The sequence below is a fragment of the Nylanderia fulva genome, unplaced genomic scaffold, assembly GCF_048542155.1.
Source record: "Nylanderia fulva isolate GAGA-0341 unplaced genomic scaffold, ASM4854215v1 Scaffold14, whole genome shotgun sequence".
Taxonomy (NCBI): domain Eukaryota; kingdom Metazoa; phylum Arthropoda; class Insecta; order Hymenoptera; family Formicidae; genus Nylanderia; species Nylanderia fulva.
In genome coordinates, this window is record NW_028189622.1 from 4163321 (window position 1) to 4185700 (window position 22380).

The 22380-nt window shown below is 32.4% G+C and overlaps 2 protein-coding genes and 1 long non-coding RNA gene across 7 annotated transcripts in view; 1 reads left to right on the plus strand and 2 right to left on the minus strand.

The window, feature by feature from the left end:
• LOC114929304 (lachesin) overlaps window positions 1-22380 on the plus strand; it is a 234769-nt gene that overhangs the window by 130129 nt on the left and 82260 nt on the right. The window lies entirely within an intron of this gene.
• Window positions 1-22380, minus strand: part of LOC114929307 (uncharacterized) — a 245511-nt gene that overhangs the window by 76734 nt on the left and 146397 nt on the right. The window lies entirely within an intron of this gene.
• On the minus strand, window positions 10254-21381 carry FucTC (alpha-(1,3)-fucosyltransferase C). Its single transcript, XM_029300801.2, is given in 7 exon segments — window positions 10254-12617; window positions 12619-12967; window positions 14314-14611; window positions 14950-15652; window positions 16204-16677; window positions 17781-17865; window positions 20744-21381. Coding segments are annotated over 4 exon segments (1359 nt in total). The 5' UTR covers window positions 15581-15652; window positions 16204-16677; window positions 17781-17865; window positions 20744-21381; the 3' UTR covers window positions 10254-12536.

Consider the following 22380-nt stretch of genomic DNA (forward strand, 5'->3'; position numbering starts at 1 on the left):
TAATAGAGTCCCAAATTCTTATTAATGTATCTGGTGTCTTCTTAAAACGGATATTCCATTGGAATCTCATCTATTAAGATAAACATCGAATAACTGAATTTTATTATTATATCGCAAACAACCAAAATGTTTTCATTTTTCCGATAATTAGTATATTGGAAATGTCAGGTTGGTTATTATGATCTATTTCTACCCGTCTCTGAGGGATAAGTTCTTCAGACAGAGTTCAGTTGGCCGGAAATTTGATTAACGCGGCTGACGTTCCCTTAGCGTCTGAACGACGAAATTTCTGCCAACGATGCGATAACAGTCGTTATGTCGTGAAAGTTTTAACTATTATAGGCGAGATTGTAATTCTACTTAAGATACCGGTTACGAGATTTGTGCCAAACAATTATTTAAAAAACAAAATTGTTCTAGACATTTGAATTAGCAACTTTTGGGACACGATAAATACAATAATAGTTAAATACTGACAATGTGCTACTGAATTATAAATAGTATAAAACGAAGATGTAATAATTGAAAAGAGATGATGCGCGGAATATTCGTGGATACATTCTTTTTATTATAAAAAAAATCTTTTTTTTTTACGTTCGTCATATGTTTGTCATAAAAAGTCCACTACGTGACGTTCTTCCATAATAACCGATATATCTCCGATGAAATATAAAAACGAAAATATAAAATTCTAATCTACCGCAGAGCCGTCGACGTAGTAATGATGAGCTGATACGTCGAAAAGGACCAACGCGTCGTAAAAAGAAGGAGAATAAGGATCGATAAGAATCGTCGAATAAGTATAAGGGACCTCGAATCTTTCCGGCTATCGTAAAAACGTACTGAACCTTACGTATCCGGCCAAATACGAGCCGATTGAGATCGCTAGATGAATAAGAGCGCCAAATCCTCAAGTCGCCCAGAAGAAATACAGCGCGAGCTCAGCCCCGAAGAGTTTCCCGAAGAGATCGACTGTGTCCTCGCTTGCACCCACGCAACGTTCGTGAATTTCTAGTAGAGACTAAAATTGATACTGAGGGGGAGAAGATGGTAAGGAGAGAAAGATGGAAGAAAAAAGAGAGAGAGAGAGACAGAGCTTTTCTATTGATAACACTCTCGCGCACGCTCGAAGCTATCATAACTGGAAATCCTTCGTGATTGCACGGCGGATTGAAGGATATGTCTGTGCCTCGCCACAGTAAACTATAAATTCGAGGATAAATCGACCGATGATAATATGATCTGATACATGTGTAAATTTGAAAATATGTAAGAAAAAGACTTGTAAGAAAATATCTTAAACGATATAATTATACGTGATTGTTTAATCGTTTGAATAATTAATTATCAATATTAATCCATTATCCATAGTACAATAATATTGATGAAAAAAATTAGTTACCTGTAACGATATAATTAAACTTATTTTACAATATTTGCGGAAAAATTCGAAATAAATTTTGCGCGATTCGTCCGTGTGAATAAAAAGTAATCGATTATTCTGTCGCTCTTTGCTTTCTTTAAATTGCCTAATTTAAATTGCGGCTGCTGGCGTGTATCGATTCGTTCGTGAGAAACGTCCGAATCGACAAGCATCAAGCAACGTCAAATTACGGTTGATGTTTATCAGTAAAAGAGCGACACGTAACGGGATGCTTTTTCCCAGGGAGAAACATATAGCTGTCCGGATTGAGTTTCCCGGGGGCGCGCATACGTATCTCTGCACGTGTACACGTCGTGTATACACATACGTGAAAGAGTCTGAAACGAACTGGGCGACCCGAAGTGGTTGTTCACAGTCGCGCCAGTTTAATGCTCTATAAATCGTGCCATAAAGTGCTAGTCCAGCTCACCAATACGGTCGTAGCCATTTATGATCGAATGTAAGGGTACAGTGTTTTATCATTAACAAATCGATTTTGTTTTTCATTTTGTTATTTCTTTTTTATCGAGTTTTATTCGACTGGATATCCGACACACAACGCAAGATAATTTTCCTGCAAGACAAACAAGTCTCTTATTAACGGAGAAGGCGACCGGTCCCGAGTTATCCTTCTGCTAATGAGGAAATATTGTACTTTATGCGGGAGAATGGCGCACCTTAGAAAAGCTCGTGTACATACAAGGATGAGCGGATCTGCATGTGATGTCACGTGGTTCTACCGAACCGTGTATATATGTACACACGAGATGTATCCGTTCAAGTCGCGCGATACTCGAAAGCGTATGCGGCAGTATAACGCTTGTGCATGTGGAGTTACACACGCGTGTCCGAGCTTACGTAATTAATCCCGCGTGAGACTGCACGGACGCACCGCACTAATTACCCGCTTCGCGCTCGACCGCCTTCTACGCGTGTGTGCAGACACACGTGTGCACTCACGTGTGCGAGGATCACCCTTGTGTATAAATGCAATATGTAGATTGTACAGTGAATATACATACAAATCAAATCGCGAATACATTTTAATCGCGGATAATATCAGCTTTTTCAAATTAGACGAGAAAATACATGTATGAAAAATAAAAAGGAAAATCTCTTCTATTTTTATATGTTTTGTCGAGTCACAGTTGTTACAATTTGCACTTATTGTTAGTCATTTCATATCAAGTATATAATCATCTGAATCACAATTATTGAAAATCAAACGAGAGATTTGTAATGTCTAAATCATAGATGATGATCAAACTTCAATCTTGTCGAAATATATATATTTTCATCTTCTATTCCACTTTAAAGATTCAACAGACATACACGTTCTTTAAGTAACATTCTTAATCTTTGCATGTATATGTAATAATTTTGTCGATTTAAGAACCATTATTCTTGAATGATTAAAGGAACGGAAAGAGAAAATAGTTTACTTTCAGAGAATAAATAAATCTTAACATTTTAATAGCGATATAAAAAAGCAATCTCTCTCTCTCTTTCTCTCTCAGAAAAATCAATTCACACAGACGTGCGAGATGAGCAGATAAGACTTCGCTTTGCCATCGATATCGTTGCAAAGGAAGTTTTCTCTCGAGGTATGCAGTCATTGGAGGTGAACGAGCTGGGAGAAACGGTACCGACTGAACTTCACTGACCCGTGTAACATTCGGACGGCCTCCCTCTATCTGTACTTTACAATCGAGGGTTTTATTGAAATCTCCTCGCGCACTCTCTCTCTCTCTCTCTCTCTTTCTACCTATATAAACTCCAGGAGACATTTTTATCTGTCGGATAAATTCTCCCGGGTCCTAGGTACGTCTCACGGCACCGCGGGAAAGAGCGGTAAAGAATCTTCTGCAGGGGATGAAGGGTGGAGGGTTGGTCCGACCGGTTCTCGGAGGGATGGCGGAAAGAGCGACACCAGGTTTGCGCTCGGCGGGAAATTATTGGCGAGATATGAAGGGGCCAAAGTTACCGCTGATAAACCGAACATACGTTTTGAAATTCGTATATGAACATTTCCCGCGAAATTTATGCGAGAGATCCACTTGATTCCTTGTCCGTTCGCTCGAGTTTGAGTAATTTATCGATTATTCTCGATTGATCTCATCGGGAGTGTTATATAATGATTTATCTATATTGGTTAACGATGACGATATTGCGATTGAGACAATTGGTTGGATTAATGATTAATTTGTTATTATAAGAAAAGAGAAAATAAGAGCTGATTTTTTTTTACTTTAAATTTATATTAAAACTATCTCTTTCTCAACAAACATATTATATCTGATTTTATTTTTATTGAATCACATATATGTATATATACGTGATATTTTTTACAGAAGAAACTTATAACTATATATAATAAAAAGAAATAAAGAAATAGTCATATTGTTAAGAAATTTTGTCTTTTATAATAAATAATAAAATCCATTTATTTATTCGCTATGATTGGCTAAATCATTATACAGGAAATATTTGAAAATTTGATATAGAAATATATTTTTAGTTTTATTGATAATCGTATTTTGCATAAAATTTTACGAAGCATAGAAGCTAAAGTACGAAATATTCTATATAAATATTTAATAACTGATTATGTCGTTAATTACCAAATTCCGATATAAGTATAATTATAAAGTACAAGTATTTTAGGAATTTTATCGAAGATGTTTGTTCAATATGTAATGTATGCTAATCCATACATCTTTAAAGCACAGCAGAATGCGATACTATTTATTAATAATCGCTAAATCTGTAAAGTTGGAAATGCAATAAAATTATTGGAAATATTGTGGAATGATTGCTGTTATATCAGATGCAATTCTCTCTATCTCTCCCCATTTCCATTTATTTATTAAAACCTTGCGCTTAACACATTATAAATTGTGCATTAATCTCGATTACAATAATAATTGCAAACGTGAATATGAAGACACTAGACACAAGTCGTCACAAGAATAATCCTCGAGTTCTAAAATCATTTATTCGCACAAAGTCGAGACAAAGGTTTTGCATGATGTAATTAATGTTATCTCGAAAAATCTCGTTTTACATTTCGTCGCACTGCATCAATATCAAGTACGGATTTCTACTTTCGTCGCATTTCTGTGTCGCGAACGCAAATAACGCTTTCAAAGGAACGGATCGATCCTCGAGATGTCAGCGACTTGGCGCAACGTATCGGCTAAAGTGTCTCCTATCTGTTGCAGATGCAACTCGTAGGACGCGCACGTCATCGGGATGCAGACACGTCGTATCCTCGGAAGCTGCTGCTACTGGCAATTTCGCAAATGTGCGAAGACGCGTCGTGAACGGCTCACTGCCATTCTCTTTTCCTCCTCATCTATTACTCGTCCAATTCCATCAACTCATTCTTTATCGTAAAATATATATTTATTAAGAAATCATTTTGCGAGTCGAATTAAAATCTTGTTTATTATATTATTTATCATAAAGTGAGTCGTTCACGGTGCGTTCTTTCGGAAATTATACGAAAAAAAAAAAACACGCTGGTGTTTCTTCTGAATTTTTAAAATAATTTAATTATGAATTTTTCTTACAAATAAAAACATATCATAATCATTTTTAAAATTATAATTAAAATTTTAAAAATTTTACAATTAGATTATTAAACTGACATATACGTATGGAAATTTATTATAAAAAAATGTTATTTTTCAGTTCTCTTCTAAATATAATTCAGTTCTGTTGCTAAATATAATTACCCATGACAGCTCGGCGTTTATTGTGCGTCAGTTTTATTAACATTATTCTTTCATTAAATCGTACTTCGCGATAATGCGGTATAATGCGATATACATATATCTGTATACGCACATATGCGTATATATATATAAATACGAGGTATGTTCAGGCTCCGTCAAATAAAATCCGACGTGTAGCGCGCGAATGCGCGTACAGCTGCGTCGCTTAACATATATACATATACGCGGGATTGGGAGCCCGCGCGGGAAACCGAGATATTTTCAGCATTTATGCGCTAAATTCAATTCGGAACTAACGCACGTGGGGGCTATAAATATCAATTTGCCCAAAATATTCCGCGTGATATATATATATATATATATATATATATATATATATATATATATACATATATACAACTTCGGGACGCGCACAACAGACAACGCGCGCAAGGGAGTTGCGCGTCCTGAATTTATAAAGTTTATACTCCACGCATTGCGTCTTCGTGCATGACGCGATGCACGAGGAGCAAAGACGCTCCCTGCAGTTTCCGGCATAATAACATTAACGGTGATAATATTCTCCCTTACGATACACTTTAGCGTGTTCCACGTTTGCTCGTTCATTTTAGAGCGCGAATTTCCGGGTTTTCGATACTTGCCGATTGTAAATTTCATGTTTACTCTGCATATCTCCAGCAATATTACGATCGCTGTGCAGAATCCAGTAGCGATAATTTATCTCACATATAATACAGCGAAGAGATAATTATGCAATGCTAGGTAGTGTGTGTAAGCGCGCGCGGAGGTCATATCGAATCAATTTACATTCTGAGAAATAAATTCGGACTCGCGCTCACACGTGTTTGCATCACTATTACATACGTTTATATATCGTTATCGTTAGGTTCGAATATTCGCGAAACAACAACAACGCGTGCTGGTTGCAATCCGACCAGGCTTAATAATTTGATTAATTGCAACGGACATGCGTCCGTTCTCTTCCTGTTTAATTTGAATCAATTCTACGATGTATGTCGGGATTATTGTACGAGGGAACTGCATAAGAGAGATGTCCCGCGCTCTTATCGCGTATTGTATTTTATATCTCCTCCCTTTGGCTTTGTTTAACGCGGCAAAAGAGAGGGAGTCAGATTGCTTGTCACGGAAATATCAAGGAAAACTTTGGCTTGCCGATAAAATGGAGTATCCGAGAGCGAGATACAAAGATATGTGGATAGTTACGACACGTTGCGTCAATAACACACATTCGAATTCCATGAATACTTCAGATCGTAGGAAAAAGTCTAATTTTCCGGTAGTATTACCGTTTGCGCTCATATATGCAAATAATTTCAAGCATGCCATTCCTACTCTGGACCGGAAACGGAGGGTAGAAGCCGTGAGTTGCGGCAGACTGTGAAGGACATCTATAATTCAGGTTACGAGTGTGGAGCAGTGGAATCGGGAAATAGCCCGAGTAGTCTTGGGGAAAAGAAGGAAGAGGTCGAAGATAAAACTTGGAATAAAAGAGAAAATGGATACGGAGAAATGGCGAGAGAATATCGCGCAAAAGAAGGGAGGCAAGCTTGGAACTCGGGGAAAGAAAAGAAGCGCGAACGCTAGTACCGTTTGGGGGTCCAAGTGCGTCTGAGAGGCCAGTAATTTCTTTTTATATCCATCCGGTTCGATTCGAGTCGCTGCTCTCGCGTTTTCAACTTTCGTATTTATCGCCCGTGGCTTTAACACTTTGTTGGGGATTGCGCGACAGAATTTCTCTCCTCGTCATAAGGGATCGGAAACACAAGTTTTCCTCGTGAAAATCATTTGTTTGCGAGTACTTTTCTCGTTCAATATACCTAGATTCCCCAGCATCCAGCTACGTAACAGATTTAGATATATTTGCGTATTTGCTCTTTGTCAAATTGATTACACAAAGCTTCGTTCCCATTTTATTAGAAACACGTATAGGAGACCGTTAGATTTTTCAATCTGATATATAAAGATTGTATCATCTTGCTTGTTAGGATTGGATCAGATTGTGGGAGAAGATTTGATATGAAATTTTTTATTTTCATGTAAAATTTAGACAATTTAAGGCCGCGGTCATGAAATCGAATTAAGATTCATGATAATTATTCGCATCTGTCGAATAGCCTCGGATTGAATATTAATCATGAGTGATATTAACATCATCAAATGCAATAATGCATTTCGGAGTCAATAGTGTTAGGCTATAGATGTATTATTAAATCGCAATGCGCACGCGATGATGTATTGTCTTCTCAATGATTTGAAAATATTAACACAGTTCTCGAACACGATCGTCATTAATCAATGATGCGTCGCTTTTTCCTCTCTTTTTGCCGGTATTACCCTAATTACGTTACATACGAGTGAGTTGCATAAAGTGAGCGCAATTCAATTAATGCGGCTGCATCATCGCACTCACTTAATTGCTAGCATTTTATCCCGTAACATATTGATGTAAATAAAATTGACGACCGCGTCTGAAATTTGTATAATAATTATCCGATGTACATACATACATTCGCGTAATATTTTTACATTTATTTTTCATTTAAAATTACAAAGCAAGATTCAGATTATGTGCATGCATTGGCTAAATCTTTTTATTACAAATTGATGATTTTGTGTTTATAAATTCGCGATATATGCATATATATATATATATATATATTATTTTCACAAATAACCTGTTTCAGAGTAATAAATCATTATATTTTAATTTGTATATTTATGAATTTTTTCTTATATATATATATATATATATATATATATATATATATATGAGAAAAAATTCATAAATATACAAATTAAAATATAATGATTTATTACTCTGAAACGGGTTATTTGTGAAAATTAGGAAAGAGAAATTTTATATTGCAAAATGCACGTGATGCGAGAAACTATATGTCTGTTCAATAATTAAAATGTCTATCTGTCTGTATTAAGAGAAATGTTATATTACCATATCGTTCTCGAATTACCGGATGCGAAAGAAATGTACGAAATGTATGACAGGAAGTATAATAATCCGTATATTTACGTGTCACGGCGAATTAGAAAGACGCGTGCACAGATCCTGTCTGTGTAACAAAGATGATTATTTTAGAAGAAGACCGCGGAAAAATATACGACGAGAAAACACATAAAATTTGATGTTTTGCGCAGATATTGCGTGCAAAATTGTATATACATATAGCAATATCGAATTTGAGCGCATCTGCTTTTTTTATTCCGCACTTCGCACAGTTTGATTTAACTGAAGCATAAGCGAAATAAATATCGTGCATCAAACAACATTTCTGCAATTATCCTACGTTTGATCATTATTGACGCATACTTTACGGTTCGATATAACTAATACGGCGCGTTCCTATTTTCCTATTCAGATATTACGCCGCACGATAAAGCTGTATGATGTGCATTGTCAAATAGCGGCAAAGTTTGTATATAATTAATCAATCACTATGATTGTGCGTATCCCACAAGGGGAGAAAGCAGAGAGTGGAATAATAATTTCTTCTTATAATTTCTAACACGTAAATCTCCCGAATAAAATATTAAACTCGCTTAGTATACGCATAATTTCGTTATAACTATATAACGTCGAAAGATTTGCTCATTATTTTTTGTCACGAATAAGTATACAACTCATTCTGTGAACTTTGAATTCACACGGAAAATTCTATCGGTTTCAATCTCTGATTCGGGTAAAGTTCGACCGTTGCACCACTAACGTGATCCGATAGAGATCATCGTACTTTCAATAAATATATGGCACGTGCACGCGAGAGAGAGAGAGAGAGAGAGAGAGAGAGAGAGAGAGAGAGAGACTGCGCGGGAGCTTACGGCACACTCACGACAAGAAATTGCTGCCGAGATGAACTTTGAGAGGGGACTTTGAAGTTGTTACAACCTATCAGAATGGTTGTTCGATGCTCTCCAAGTTACACTCAGGTAGTACTTTTACGATGCGAACTCGTGTCGTAGTATGTAACCGTCTAGCGAGCGACGCGACGTATTTGTACGTAGCACTTTCCCGTGATTCCCGTAAGTTTAATACAACTATCATTGGTAATATCTATTCCCTCGGTAACTTGCGACATCTTGGTCCGGTTTATTGCGATTTCGATTGCTTATCGTAATACGAACCGAGGAGGCGTACAAAGGAAGCAGAACTTTCCTTCGTTAAGAGAGTCCCGAGATAAAATTCGCCGGGAGATATTCGTTTATCTGATTGTCATGAAAAATCGTCTCTCTTATTCTCTCTTTAATTATTTAATCTATACAAATGTATAAATTTGGTAATTCAAAGTGTCATAGCTTTGTGTTTGAAGACTACTTATAAAAAACGTCAAATCGTGCATATCGTACTTAAAAAATGTTAATTTATTAGATCAACTTGTATATAATAAAATATTTTATAATTAAATAATAATGAGAAGTAATGTTTTAAAATACAACAGACATGACATGTTTCTTCATATTTCTTCATATTTATACAAGTTTTTTTTTTCAATTTAAAATGTATTTTTTCTATAAAAATGCATTCATAAAACAAAATTTTGACGTTAAAAATTGGATAATAAACGGAAGGATTTGTGCCATTTAATTTGATACAAGATATCAGTCGACAGAGGCTGTTAAAGCTTCAGAGTAACGTACAATATACTTTTGTGTCAATGTAACTATGACATAAAAATGAAATGAAACATAATAGATTGCAATTTAATAGAGCGCTATATATGTAGACGGAAACTAACGGGAATAGAAGCTTTCTTCATCACGGTTTGAAAAAGAAACTCGAGCAGCAGAAGTGAGCTTATTTAATCTCGTTATTTCTCAGTAAAGTTTCTTCTTCTTCGAAGTGCAAGCGAACCATCTTTCATACTGTGCCAAGTAAACAATCAAGACACATTTATGACCGTTATATAATCAATAAGTCAAGGAGCGTTACTTAAAATCTTTTTTCTCCCATGAAGTTAAACTAATAGAAAAGAATTCTTTATTATATTTTCATAAAATATCAAATATAGAATAATGACTATTATACAAGCTCAAGGAAGGGAAAAATGTTTGTGTATAAGTTGTAAAATTTATGTACAAGTTTATTAAAAGCATTTACATTAAACAATTAATGGAACACAAACTTAAAAAATTATAATTTATTTTGTGCGAGGTTCGAACTTGTATATTGATTACAAAAATAATTCATATTAAATGAAGATTTAATTAAGATTTTCTCTCAATTGAGGCATTGCTTGTAATGATTGTATTGGTAGGTTCTCGATCTTTCAACGTATTTGAGAGAAAAAGAAAATACTATTATTACAGACAATACCTGCAGATTAGTTTAAATATTTACAATAATAAGAATATTAAGTCGGCTTCTTAATTTTTTAAAAACACGATCTACACTTTATTCCTCTCAGCCATAGAGCCACACGCGATGTTATTGCGAAAATTAAGAAAAAAAATTTGGAAACTAAGGAATTTGTATCCTATGGTTGGGATCTCAGAAATTCCCCTTGTTCCTCTCTTAACTTCCCCTGTAAAGAAATAGGCAAGAAAAATATGGTCCGAGGGTCGGCTGAATCGGGATTCGAACTCGAGACCTTCCGCTGGAGAACGCTTCCCGATTCAGCTGACTTTTGGACCAATATTTTTCGAGCCTATTTCTTCACAGGAGACGTTAAGAGAGGAACAAGGGGAATTTTTGAGACCCCACCCATAGGATACAAATTCCTTGGTTTCCAAATTTTCTTTCTCGGGAAGCGCTCTTCAGCAGAAGGCTCGGGTTCGATTCAGCCGACTTTCGGACCAATATTTTTCGAGCCTATTTCTTCACAGGGGAACTTAAGAAAGGAACAAAGGGAATTTCTGAGATCCCAACCATAGGATACAAATTCCTTAGTTTCCAAATTTTCTTTCTTAATTATCGCAATAACATCGCGTGTGGCTTTATGGCTGAGAGGAATGAAGTGTAGATCGTGTGTTTAAATATTTACTTGCATTACAAATATAATCATTTTTCAATGCTGAATACGAATACAAAAATTGTGCAAAATTTTCTTTACATTATACTTATTTTCTACCTGTATTCTAAAACAATTTATTAACATTAATAATTAATATTTGGTCAGCGCTAGTTTTTGAGTCAAAATATGGAAATACATTGTTCGCGCGCACATAAAGGCTGTAATAAATATTAATATTTTAAATATTAATCATTTAAATATTATAATATATAATTTAAATATTAATCATTTAAATTATATATATTACTCTTACTTGAGATAAAGTTACATACATCGAAATATCTAGACAATACATCAAATATGAAAAACGGCAAAAAGTTTAATTGTTTATTCTAAATTAGAAACTTTCACTCGTTATATGTTAATAGACATTTGTGACTTTACATATATGTAAATATGCGACATTTGTAATTTTACTTATGTAATTATATGAACACAGTGGTCTCTTTTAATATTAGATTTACGCTATTTTCTATTTATTAGGTATATCCGCATGTCTTTTCAACATAAAATGACAATTGTGATTTAAAGTAAATGACGCCAGCAAACTTCGTATTTTGTTCTAGTTTGCTATTATTTAATTTTCTTTATAACTATTTTTAAAAAATATATGTTGCATCATAAATATTACTGTTTTATTCATATAAGAACAATGTTAACAAAAATATGATGAAATTTTTTACCTGCATTTTTCCGATAATATACATTCCGATAATATATATAGGATTAAAATCTCAGTCTTTTGTACAAATATGCGCATTATGTTCACATTCAGCCTATTGTTAGAATTCATTAACATGCGCAATCTTTGATAGCTGTTTCCCTTTATGGACATCAAGTGATCAGTAAATCGCGCACCTGCTTCCCTCAAACTCTTGGAGTGCAGTAGTGTTAGGGCAATGGAGCTTGGCTGCTTTGATCTTGATTAATCAGGCGAGTAGCGAATATATCGATCTAATACATATCCTCAGCCTAATGAGCCATCATCAATGCATAAATCAGATGTCGTACTTACATCATCGCTTATTTTGTTACGTAATCGTAGCAATATTGAAATAATCGGACACATTTGGAGTTACGCGTCTTACTCCTTCATTAATAGGCTTAATTATATCTGTATCATAATTTTTGACACTGTATAACATAAATTTAATAACGCTGATTATAAAATAATATTCAATGTGAAAAATATATTTCTACATATCTCAAGATTTCTGTTCAATAATGTAAAAATTAATATCAAAATAGTTAGCCAATCGAAAGTACAGTAGACATCGCTTTTTACGTAAATAAATAAATGTATCATATTTATATGTAGAATCTCGCATCAATTTAATCGACCCCAGGGCGCTCCATAACGGTTGATACATTATTCATTTCTGTGTTCCAATTATACAACTTAATTCTATTTACGATTCATTAGTGTAATTTTCGTCGCGTATTTATTAATATCACTCAAACGAGTTTGAATAGGACATTTATCTTTCGCGTACCAGTCTGATAAGGGCGAATATATTTTCGGCTCTTTTTGCTTATGCAACACCTCGCAAAGTCTGCAAACGGCTCGTTTTGTTGCCACGTTGACTCGATAATATTTCTTCCATTCTAGGAAGCTTTGATATCGCCGCAGATCTTGAGAGAGATATTTCAAGTACGCGGCGAGTTCCTTCGGACTTTCGAAGTCCAAGGCATTCACGTAGGAATTCGGTGGTGCGAACTGACTGTAGTTGGCGCCTCCGTAAACTACTGGGACGACATTATACCTGCAAGAATATCGATAAGGGAATCTCATTATTGGTTGATAATATTTTCTTGCAATTTTAGTCATTGCATCTGCAAAGTCACGCATAGAGAAAACGAAAAGTACGACGAACAAACGGACGAATGAGACAAAATCAAAGTGGATAATACATAGTAATCAGTTTTCTGTATTCAATAATGTTTAGAATAATAATTAGAAAAATGAAAATTATAAGTTTCAATATACGATCTGATAATATCTTTCTATTGTATACATATAATAATTTTCTATTCATATCTTCTAAATGCGTTTTTTGTTAAAAATTGTTACAGTTATATGTATATGAAATTAGATTGTTACAATTCTCTAAAGAATTATATAAATTATTAAATTTGTAAATACAGATAACAAATGAAAAATAAAAGATTAATTGTAGATATATGTAAAAGAAATATTATTATTATTATTATTATTGATTTATTGCTTGTAATTTTTCAACTTCCATTGCACATGCAATAAGTATCCATTCTTGTTTTAAATTACAATGACAGATCATACGTGGCTATTAAAAGATATCTGTTATCAGATATTGGTTATGTGTGCTCGTAAAATTGAATCATTTGTAATATTGAATAATATGGACATATTTAATGATCGAACGAAACAATGTCCCGCATTGACTATCCAATATTCTCTTGAGTACGTCGTGTAAATAAAAATGAAAAAGAAATACGATATGTGTAGCGTTATCATTTTATTTCGCACAATCTGACAAATTTGATTCAATATTGATGCTTTGTCGTATCGATTCTATATAATCGCGCCGATAATATTTCAATTCCAAACAATCGCGGAATTTTGATGTCAACTTTATGTTTGTTGCATTTACATTAATACTTAACGCGACGGCTGATAATTTCTACGCATAATTTCAATAGGCCGTATAAACTTTATTGCAAATGAATAATGCAATATTTAGAAAATAAACCCTCATAATACACTTTCTCATTTATTGATACATCTATTGTAATTATTTCTTTTCCGAGCAATGCTTGCTCTGTAAAGGACAATGAAAAATAACAATCTAAAAAAAATACAGTTTTATTTGCGTGAATAAATTCTCTAAATTAAAATTCTTTTGTTTTGATTTAAACATCACAAGATTTATGCTTAAATAATTGATAGAATTGACTAGAGGCTAAAAAATAAAATATTTGTGTCTCTCAATCTTGCATTCCGATTTGCATTACGATGACTCGCAGATCATCAGGGAAAACGCCCACTCCGTAGATATCAGTTAAATTATCTTTGTTTTCGCGCTTTGGTTGGAGATAACGATCCCTCGAGGTTTAAAAGCTGTTTCATTACCTGAGCGGGTTCATCAGCTTCTCCGTCACGTAATCGTCGCAGAAGGAATTCTCGAAAGACAGGTAGAAAAAGTAGTTGGGCTCGATTACGTCGCCAAAACAGTTCCGGCCACTGTTGCAGTTGAATGTACCGCATCTGCCGTAAATGTCGACGCCTATGTGCTTCGACAGCTCCTGCACGTACTCCATCCGGCCACTTTTGGCGTAGCAATTGCTTACAAACCAAGTTACCAGCTTGCTCTTACCCTTGACGATGTCCAATATCGTGGACGATATCTCGTCCGTCGATTTCTCTACACCTGCGAAAATCCGATTAGTTCTTATGTACTCGACGTATATGTAACTTGGTGAGATGACAGGATTTGTTATTCGTAAATTTCGGTTGAAAATTTGGCAAACACTTGCATCTAATAAAAGATACGTATAAATAATGAAAAGTGTAAAGATAAGGGAATCATATTTTCCAGATTATATTCATTTTGTTTTACTTTACGTACGATGTTTATATATTGTGAATAAAAATATTTATAAATAATATGTAATCTTAGAAATCTTCTAAGAAAAATCTTGTTTATTTATTGCAAGGTAGAAATGAAAAAATATATAGAACAAAGTACAATATATGAGAATATATTACTTGTATAATTTATAGACGCCTTCCAGTCAACATCTTTTGAAGGTGCGACGAACTTGCCAGTTTTTATATCCTCTATGATGTTATAAGTCCACGGTATGTCACTGTCGAGACGATATGTCATCGTGAGATTAAAGTAATCCTCGTAGAACTTATAAGGTATCGCTCTATTGGCTGGACTTTCCAAATTAACGTACACGTAAAATTGTTTCATCTCTCTTTTCAATGGCAAGTCGTATTCAGTCAGTTCGTTTCCATGAAAAAAAATGGCGTCGTACTCTTCGATATTTAAGTAATCTCGCTCCATAACGATTTTGCATTTATTGATAGGACAATTATGAAAAATATCACCTTCTCCCAAATAAAAATCTCTTCTACCGAACATCGTATTCCACAGAAGAATGGTTTTTATGCTTTTATTTCTATATTCCTCTGCCTTGATTAATTTGTCTGTAGAATTCTCTTCGTGAACTATTGACATTTTGAGAAATATGTCCTGAATTTTGAAGTCGCCATAAGAGGCTAAGAGGTAGATGCAGATTATCATGATCGATGCAACGATCAGATTGACGAAGAAATACGATTTTTTGTTCATTGTTTTAGCGACGCTTCGCCAAAAATTCATTATTCGCATTTTGTGGTCCGTTAATTGTCAAAATCGTCGTATTTGACTATGCTGCCTTTGCATATTATTGTTTCGATATATCTAAAACATATTATTGCATCTATAAATTCATCTGAATAAATCTTTGAGTCAGACTTCGCATAGATGTATTAAATACAACATAATTTAATTATTAGCCAAAGAACCAGCGCAGTAATTGAAGCGCAACTTATTAGATTTATTTAATATCAATTACATTTACACATATCACGAACGTTTCTGTCCTTTTTTGGACTCTCTTCGGCGCGTACAAAATCGAAAAAATACATCCTAATCAAATACAAAGAGATCTAATACATTTGTCAAAACTGTTGAAAATTTCTACGAAATCTTATTAATATCCTAACTTGATTGAGTCCATGTCTCAATTTATGAAATGCTTTTTATAAAACGACAAAATAATGGACTCAATTTACAAATAAGATCTCGAAAAAAATTGTTTTTATAATAAGACAAGTTTTGATTTAAAGAAATATCACAGATAGTTTTTGTTCTTCATAAAACTGATGACAAGTTGCAGAAAGAAAACTTTTTCGTTTAACAACTTAGATTTAGTATCACTTCGAAAAGACGTGTAATAAAGTATTACTCACGTTGTGTCACAACAAAGCACATTGCATGAAGATGATTTCATCTTTTTCGCTGTTTGATCTCACATAGAATTGCAACATTCTATCACAAATAATCTGTACGAATTATTTGATCATTCAAAATACTCTGAGAAACATTTATTTGACTTTTTAAATTGCTGGCAAGGCAATTAATTGCAAGCAATTATATTTAATGCTGTTCCCTTGCATTTGCATTAATTAGTAATCAAAATACATGGATTGTGTGCGACCCGTATATCTATTTGTATCTAGGCATCGTTTTTAATAGAATAAGCTCCTTTCATTAAAATTTATCGCATTCTTCAATAAAGCGCTTCTCCGAGCTCCCACTTTTAATAGATTGTTTCATATATCCTCGATGAAAAGAGTAGTTCATATTCAGCTTCAATTGATAATTCTGCTCCAACTGATATAATTCATCGAATTTTTAGAGAATTTTCCTTCAACTTTGCATATCTATATGAAAAAGAATCAAAATATACATTGATTTTATAATACATTAAATTTTGTTATAATTGAATAAATTATCTTTCGTTATTTTCGTAGTTTTATTAACAACACAATATAAAATGAAAAAGTTTGTTATGTGAAAGCTTTCTTATATTAGAAGGTTTATAAAAATTATATTGTATAATTAAACTTATAATTAAATAACAATATAATAAGAAAAGAAGAATATTTCGTAAAGCGCCAGTAAAAATAATCACAAGGATAAAACTCTTTGAAAAAATTTTGTAGACGACCAAACTGGGCAAAAAAATGTTAATTTATTAGATCTTCCTCATTACGTTTCGACCTTTGGTTCAGGTCCTTATCAAACGAACACTGTAATAATAATTTCACAATTTAAATTACAATAATAAAAACGAATTAATACAAAATCCACAAAATATTGTAACTTAATAAACATAAAAGCGAAAAAATAATACTAGACACAAAAATAAATTAAAATAAATTAAAATAAATTAAAAAATAAAAATAAATTACAATAAAAATAAAAATACTATTAATGTACAAATTAAATAAATTAAAATAAGTTAAAAAATAAAATACAAAAAAAATAAACATAAAATTAATTTACAATACTTATTAAATTATAGAAACAATTAACTCAAAGACCACAGACAGACACACAGAAGAATGTGTAAAAAATATATATATGCGAAAACTTACAACGTTAAATGTTAAAATGCAAGATTTTTTTATGTCAATATAATAAAATATGTATGATAGTCATCACTATAAAAAAAAATGTAAATAACAATATATAAATTAAAAGTAAAAATAAAACAATGTAATTACAAAGGCTTTCCTAAATAGAATCAAATTGAGGTAAGGTAAAAGTGATAATAAAAGCTAAGTAGAGCGCGCATAAATATTTTAAAATAATTACAAACAAAATGTACATGTTATACATCAATTTAAACGTCTGTATACATCAATATTAATAAGCATATGTTTTAATTTCTTTTTTGGGTCAAATAAAACCGCAAACGCAACGGATAAAAATAATAAATAAAAATAGTTGTTAATATAAAATTCAAATTGAGGTCTCTCACGTCATCCGAGCAGTGACGAATTCAAAGTGTAATTTCCAATGCATTGTAACCTTCTCTGAAAGGTCTCTCCTGCTCGGTTGATAGACTAGGAATAATAGAAAAATTAACTGAAACTTCATTACATGTATTTTTATATAGTTTTTTATATCGTCAGATTGACGAGAGAGAAAAACCGGATATTATAATTAAGAGATGCAACTTAAAATAGATGCTATGAATATCGCATAAAAAACAACACTTGATGAATGATTATATTAAATGTAAAAATACAAAGATAAAAAACATTATATATGTACAAGCAAATTTATCTCGATGACATGAGTGACAATAACGTAACATTTAAATGTAACAAAGTAAAACGCAAAAAGGCAGGCAGTACAAAAATATATATAGTCAAATATGTCACAATATTTAAAGTTTTGACAGCTTGTCAATTCATTACAGTTCTATAAATATCAGACAATAATAAAGATACTGTATCGGTTTGCAGATTTAAACTGTTTTTTTAAATGTATAATATTTTAAAATTATTTAGATGAGATTTATTCTCCAAAATTTCCGTTTTATTCCAATTAAAATCATAATTAAATTCTACTCTGTGATCTGTCAAAATTGAATAATTCGTATAATATTTCTTCTAAAATGATTCCGGTGTTCGACTATTTTAGTACGTAATTATCTTTCTGTTTGACTATGTAAGAAGGATCGATAGTTTTTATATCGATGATTCATACTTTATATTTGCAATTAAAATATACGCACCATACTTACTGCGTTTAGCTCTTAATGCCATTTTTTTATCTCGATTAAAAATATAAAAATATTAAAAATAAACATAACAAATATTAAATACGTGAGAGAGAGAGAGAGAGGCAGAGAAAGAGAGAAAGAGAGAGAGCAAGAAAATAATAGAATAAAATTGTAAATATTGAAGGTTATTTAAGCTTCATGGAAATATCAGATGCAAGCAGCGCTGGAAGATGGACGATTAATTTGCAACGACTTGGGATGAAAGCGCTCGATGAAACAGGAGAAATTGTGATGGATGAATAATCGATTTCTTTCTAAAGATCGTAAACGTTTGATGTTCTTTCGAAATAGATATTCTATACTTTGTCTGTAGGCAAATAATGTCTGTACGAGAGAAAAGAAGAAGGGAGGAAACGTAAATATGAGGTTTCGTTTGATTAAAAAATTGCTCTCTTATGATATTCAGCATGAATAGTCTTTATCTACTTATAGCATAGAGCATGCTTTAATATAGCTAAAGAATGCTTAAAGAATGTTACTTAGCTTAATTATGAGCAATGAAAAGCGAAAGACGTACGAACAAATTGTTGTCTTTGTAATATGAGAAATTGAGAGATGTAGAATATTATATATAATATAAAAAATGTTGAAAAATACGAATATATAGAATATATATAGATATATATTCTATTAAATATTAGAGATCTTAATCAGGATCAGTTTGTGCCAATGCTTAATAGAGAGAAATGTTTGCATTATATGAAAGTTTTGTAATTATTTATACGGACATGATTATATGCAGTATTTAATATGCAATTGGTTAGTTAATATTGTAAACAAATATACAACTGAACCATTTAATCCTAATTGACAATAATGAGGATTGCATCAAACCGGAGGTGGTTAAGTAGGATGAATGTAGAAAATTAAATAGTTAACGATTAAATTTATGCTATAATTTAGCAGAATTATGAGCAAACAGAAAACTTCATATTAGTTTACTATGGTTACAAAACTAATAAACTAAACATTGTAAGCGTTATAAATATAACACAATATATAATTATTTTTATAAATAAATTTGCGCGCACTTTTAGTTATTAATTCTGCATTAGCTATATTAATTTATTACGTGACAGTTAATAAAAATATTGTTAATTAAATAAAATGAAAAATTGAAGACAACGAAAGAAATTAGACTAATTGTGTATATATATTCTTCTATCTAATAAATAAGATTGATTAAATAAAAACTTGTGTATATATATTCTTCTATCAACGTTCTAAAACAATATTGACCTTCACTTAATCATGATTGGTCGTGATCGATTGAATTGTTAATTTTGCATATATATGTACATACATATGGGAATTATACAATGAAATGTTATGTCACTGACATAATAGATCCATGCCGGCGATTTAAGGTCACGGTCTTCGTAAAACGTGAGTTTTATGTTATATATTTGCAATTATTAGTTTGTTTAACAAATCGATATTTCGATTATTATCACAATTATCACGAAAGGTAACGATGTAAATACAAAATATAATAAAATAAAATGCAAATACGATTTCTAAAAAAAAATAGCTCAAAAAACATTAAATTTATATTCTTTAATGTATTAATTACATATATTAAGAATAAATAAGATTGATTAAATAAAAACTTGTGTATATATATATATTCTTCTATCTAATAAATAAGATTGATTAAATAAAAACTTGTGTATATATATTCTTCTATCAACGTTCTAAAACAATATTGACCTTCACTTAATCATGATTGATCGTAATCGATTGAATTGTTAATTTTGCTGATGATTAAACCGTCGCCAACACTTTTTCGTAGACATTACGTCACTGACATAATATAGATCCATGCCGGCGATTTAAGGTCACGGTCTTCGTAATGCGTGAATTTATGAGAAACTAGGCGTTAACGTTGACAAATTATCGTTTGTACACAAGTTTAGTACAGCTAATTAACTAACAATTAATATTATCGTAAGAGTTTTTCGTGCATAAATAATATTGATTCACGAAGTGATATGATAAACCATATGGCTACTAAAACGAGATGCCGAAGGTCGATTGCATAATTGCATCCTATTTTGATTCTCGCGTATATAAACGCTTCTGCGACAATAAATTCATGCGATTTTAGTTCGACATGTAATAAGCATGTAAATTCTTGGCTGAACAATTTGTACCTTGTATGTTTCGCTCGGTGATTAATTCCGTTCAATATCACGCCAGTCGCGATATTGAACACATATGAACTGTTTTTCGTCGCTCCGTGTCCCTATCCACGTTTTATTATTTCGCGAAACGCACTTTTGTATCCTATTGCGCGCATTCTCACGAAATTACGTGTCTCGATCGATTGCATCACTTGGCCACCGAATGACATTGCCGAATAAGTTTTGCGAGACGTAGAACGCAATGCTGTTTTCGCGAGACATAGAACGCAGGCATTTCCTTACGCATGCGCGTTAAATGTGATCTCATTGAAGTCTCATCTCACATTTGTATCATAAAGGGTGCTCCTAGACCCTCTACTTTTAGAGACAATTTAAAACTGAGAAAACCAATAATATGCATTGAAATGTATATTAAATAACTGCAAATTTTTCATTCTATATACATTTGCAATATGTGTCGCCTTCTGCATTAAATATATCAATAGCATTAAAATTATTATGATTTTTGTGCTTAAATTTGAGATGCATGCGTTTCTGATTTTACTGCACACGCACGAAATCTGAGCTAGTAACACTGGTATAAAGTCGCGATAACCGTCACCGCACCTACTTGCTACCTTGAAAGCTACAACTTGACTGGCTAAATAGAACGTTAGACTCTCTATATATCTTCTAGTCCAACCTAGGCTGGCGTTATATATAGTGGCGGTAAAGTAAAAGGCTTCGCGGAATCAAACGTTCCGCCAAATGAAAATTATGCGTGAAGAAATGCACGAGTCTGTAATTAAAGTGCAGTACCACGTACTCGAGAGAAAGAGGGAATATTCGTACCGTTTATTTTACGAGATTGCGCCTATTACGCCGATAGACAGCAGCAATTATCGTATAAATCATTTTCTTTTACACACATGCAATTTATAATTATAAGGTATATTTTTTAATGTATAACATTTCAAAACGTGATATGTCATCCTTTATTGGAAAAGTACCAAATACTGAGCAAAATAATTTGTATAATTTATATAATAGTTATGATAGTTTTGAAATAATAATACAGTTAAAATAATATGTAAAATTTTTTTAATATAAAGTTGTATATACTATCAAAAAGCATTGAGATTTACGTATATATTGAAAATATAATATATTGCACTTAAAAGAATTATTGTTTAGATAAGATGACATTTATATTGAATATTTTATAGCATGGCGGTATATATACAGCGTCCTGACATTGTAATTGATATATATTGAGTTTGCTTCTTACAAAGTATACATTGTTTTATAATGGTTTATCGACAAGAAATATTTTAAAGAATTTTTATCGTTCTCGACATAAATGTAAGTGTTATCACTACTTATTTAAAAATCAAATATCAATATTCAGGCTAACACATTAATTATTTCACAGCTCATTACATATCATTATCACATTATGGATTACAAAAGTAGACGTTTATTTAAAAAGAACTACAGAAATCTGATGTTCGTGGTTAGGCGCTTTAACGACTAATTCGAACGATTAGCCGTAATTCACGCCAACAATTATAATGTGTTATACTGCGTTTTTTTTTCATATTATAAGTCTATATATTTTACATGTATAACATAAGTTCTGTCTTTCCAAATTATTTGTTTTATGGATA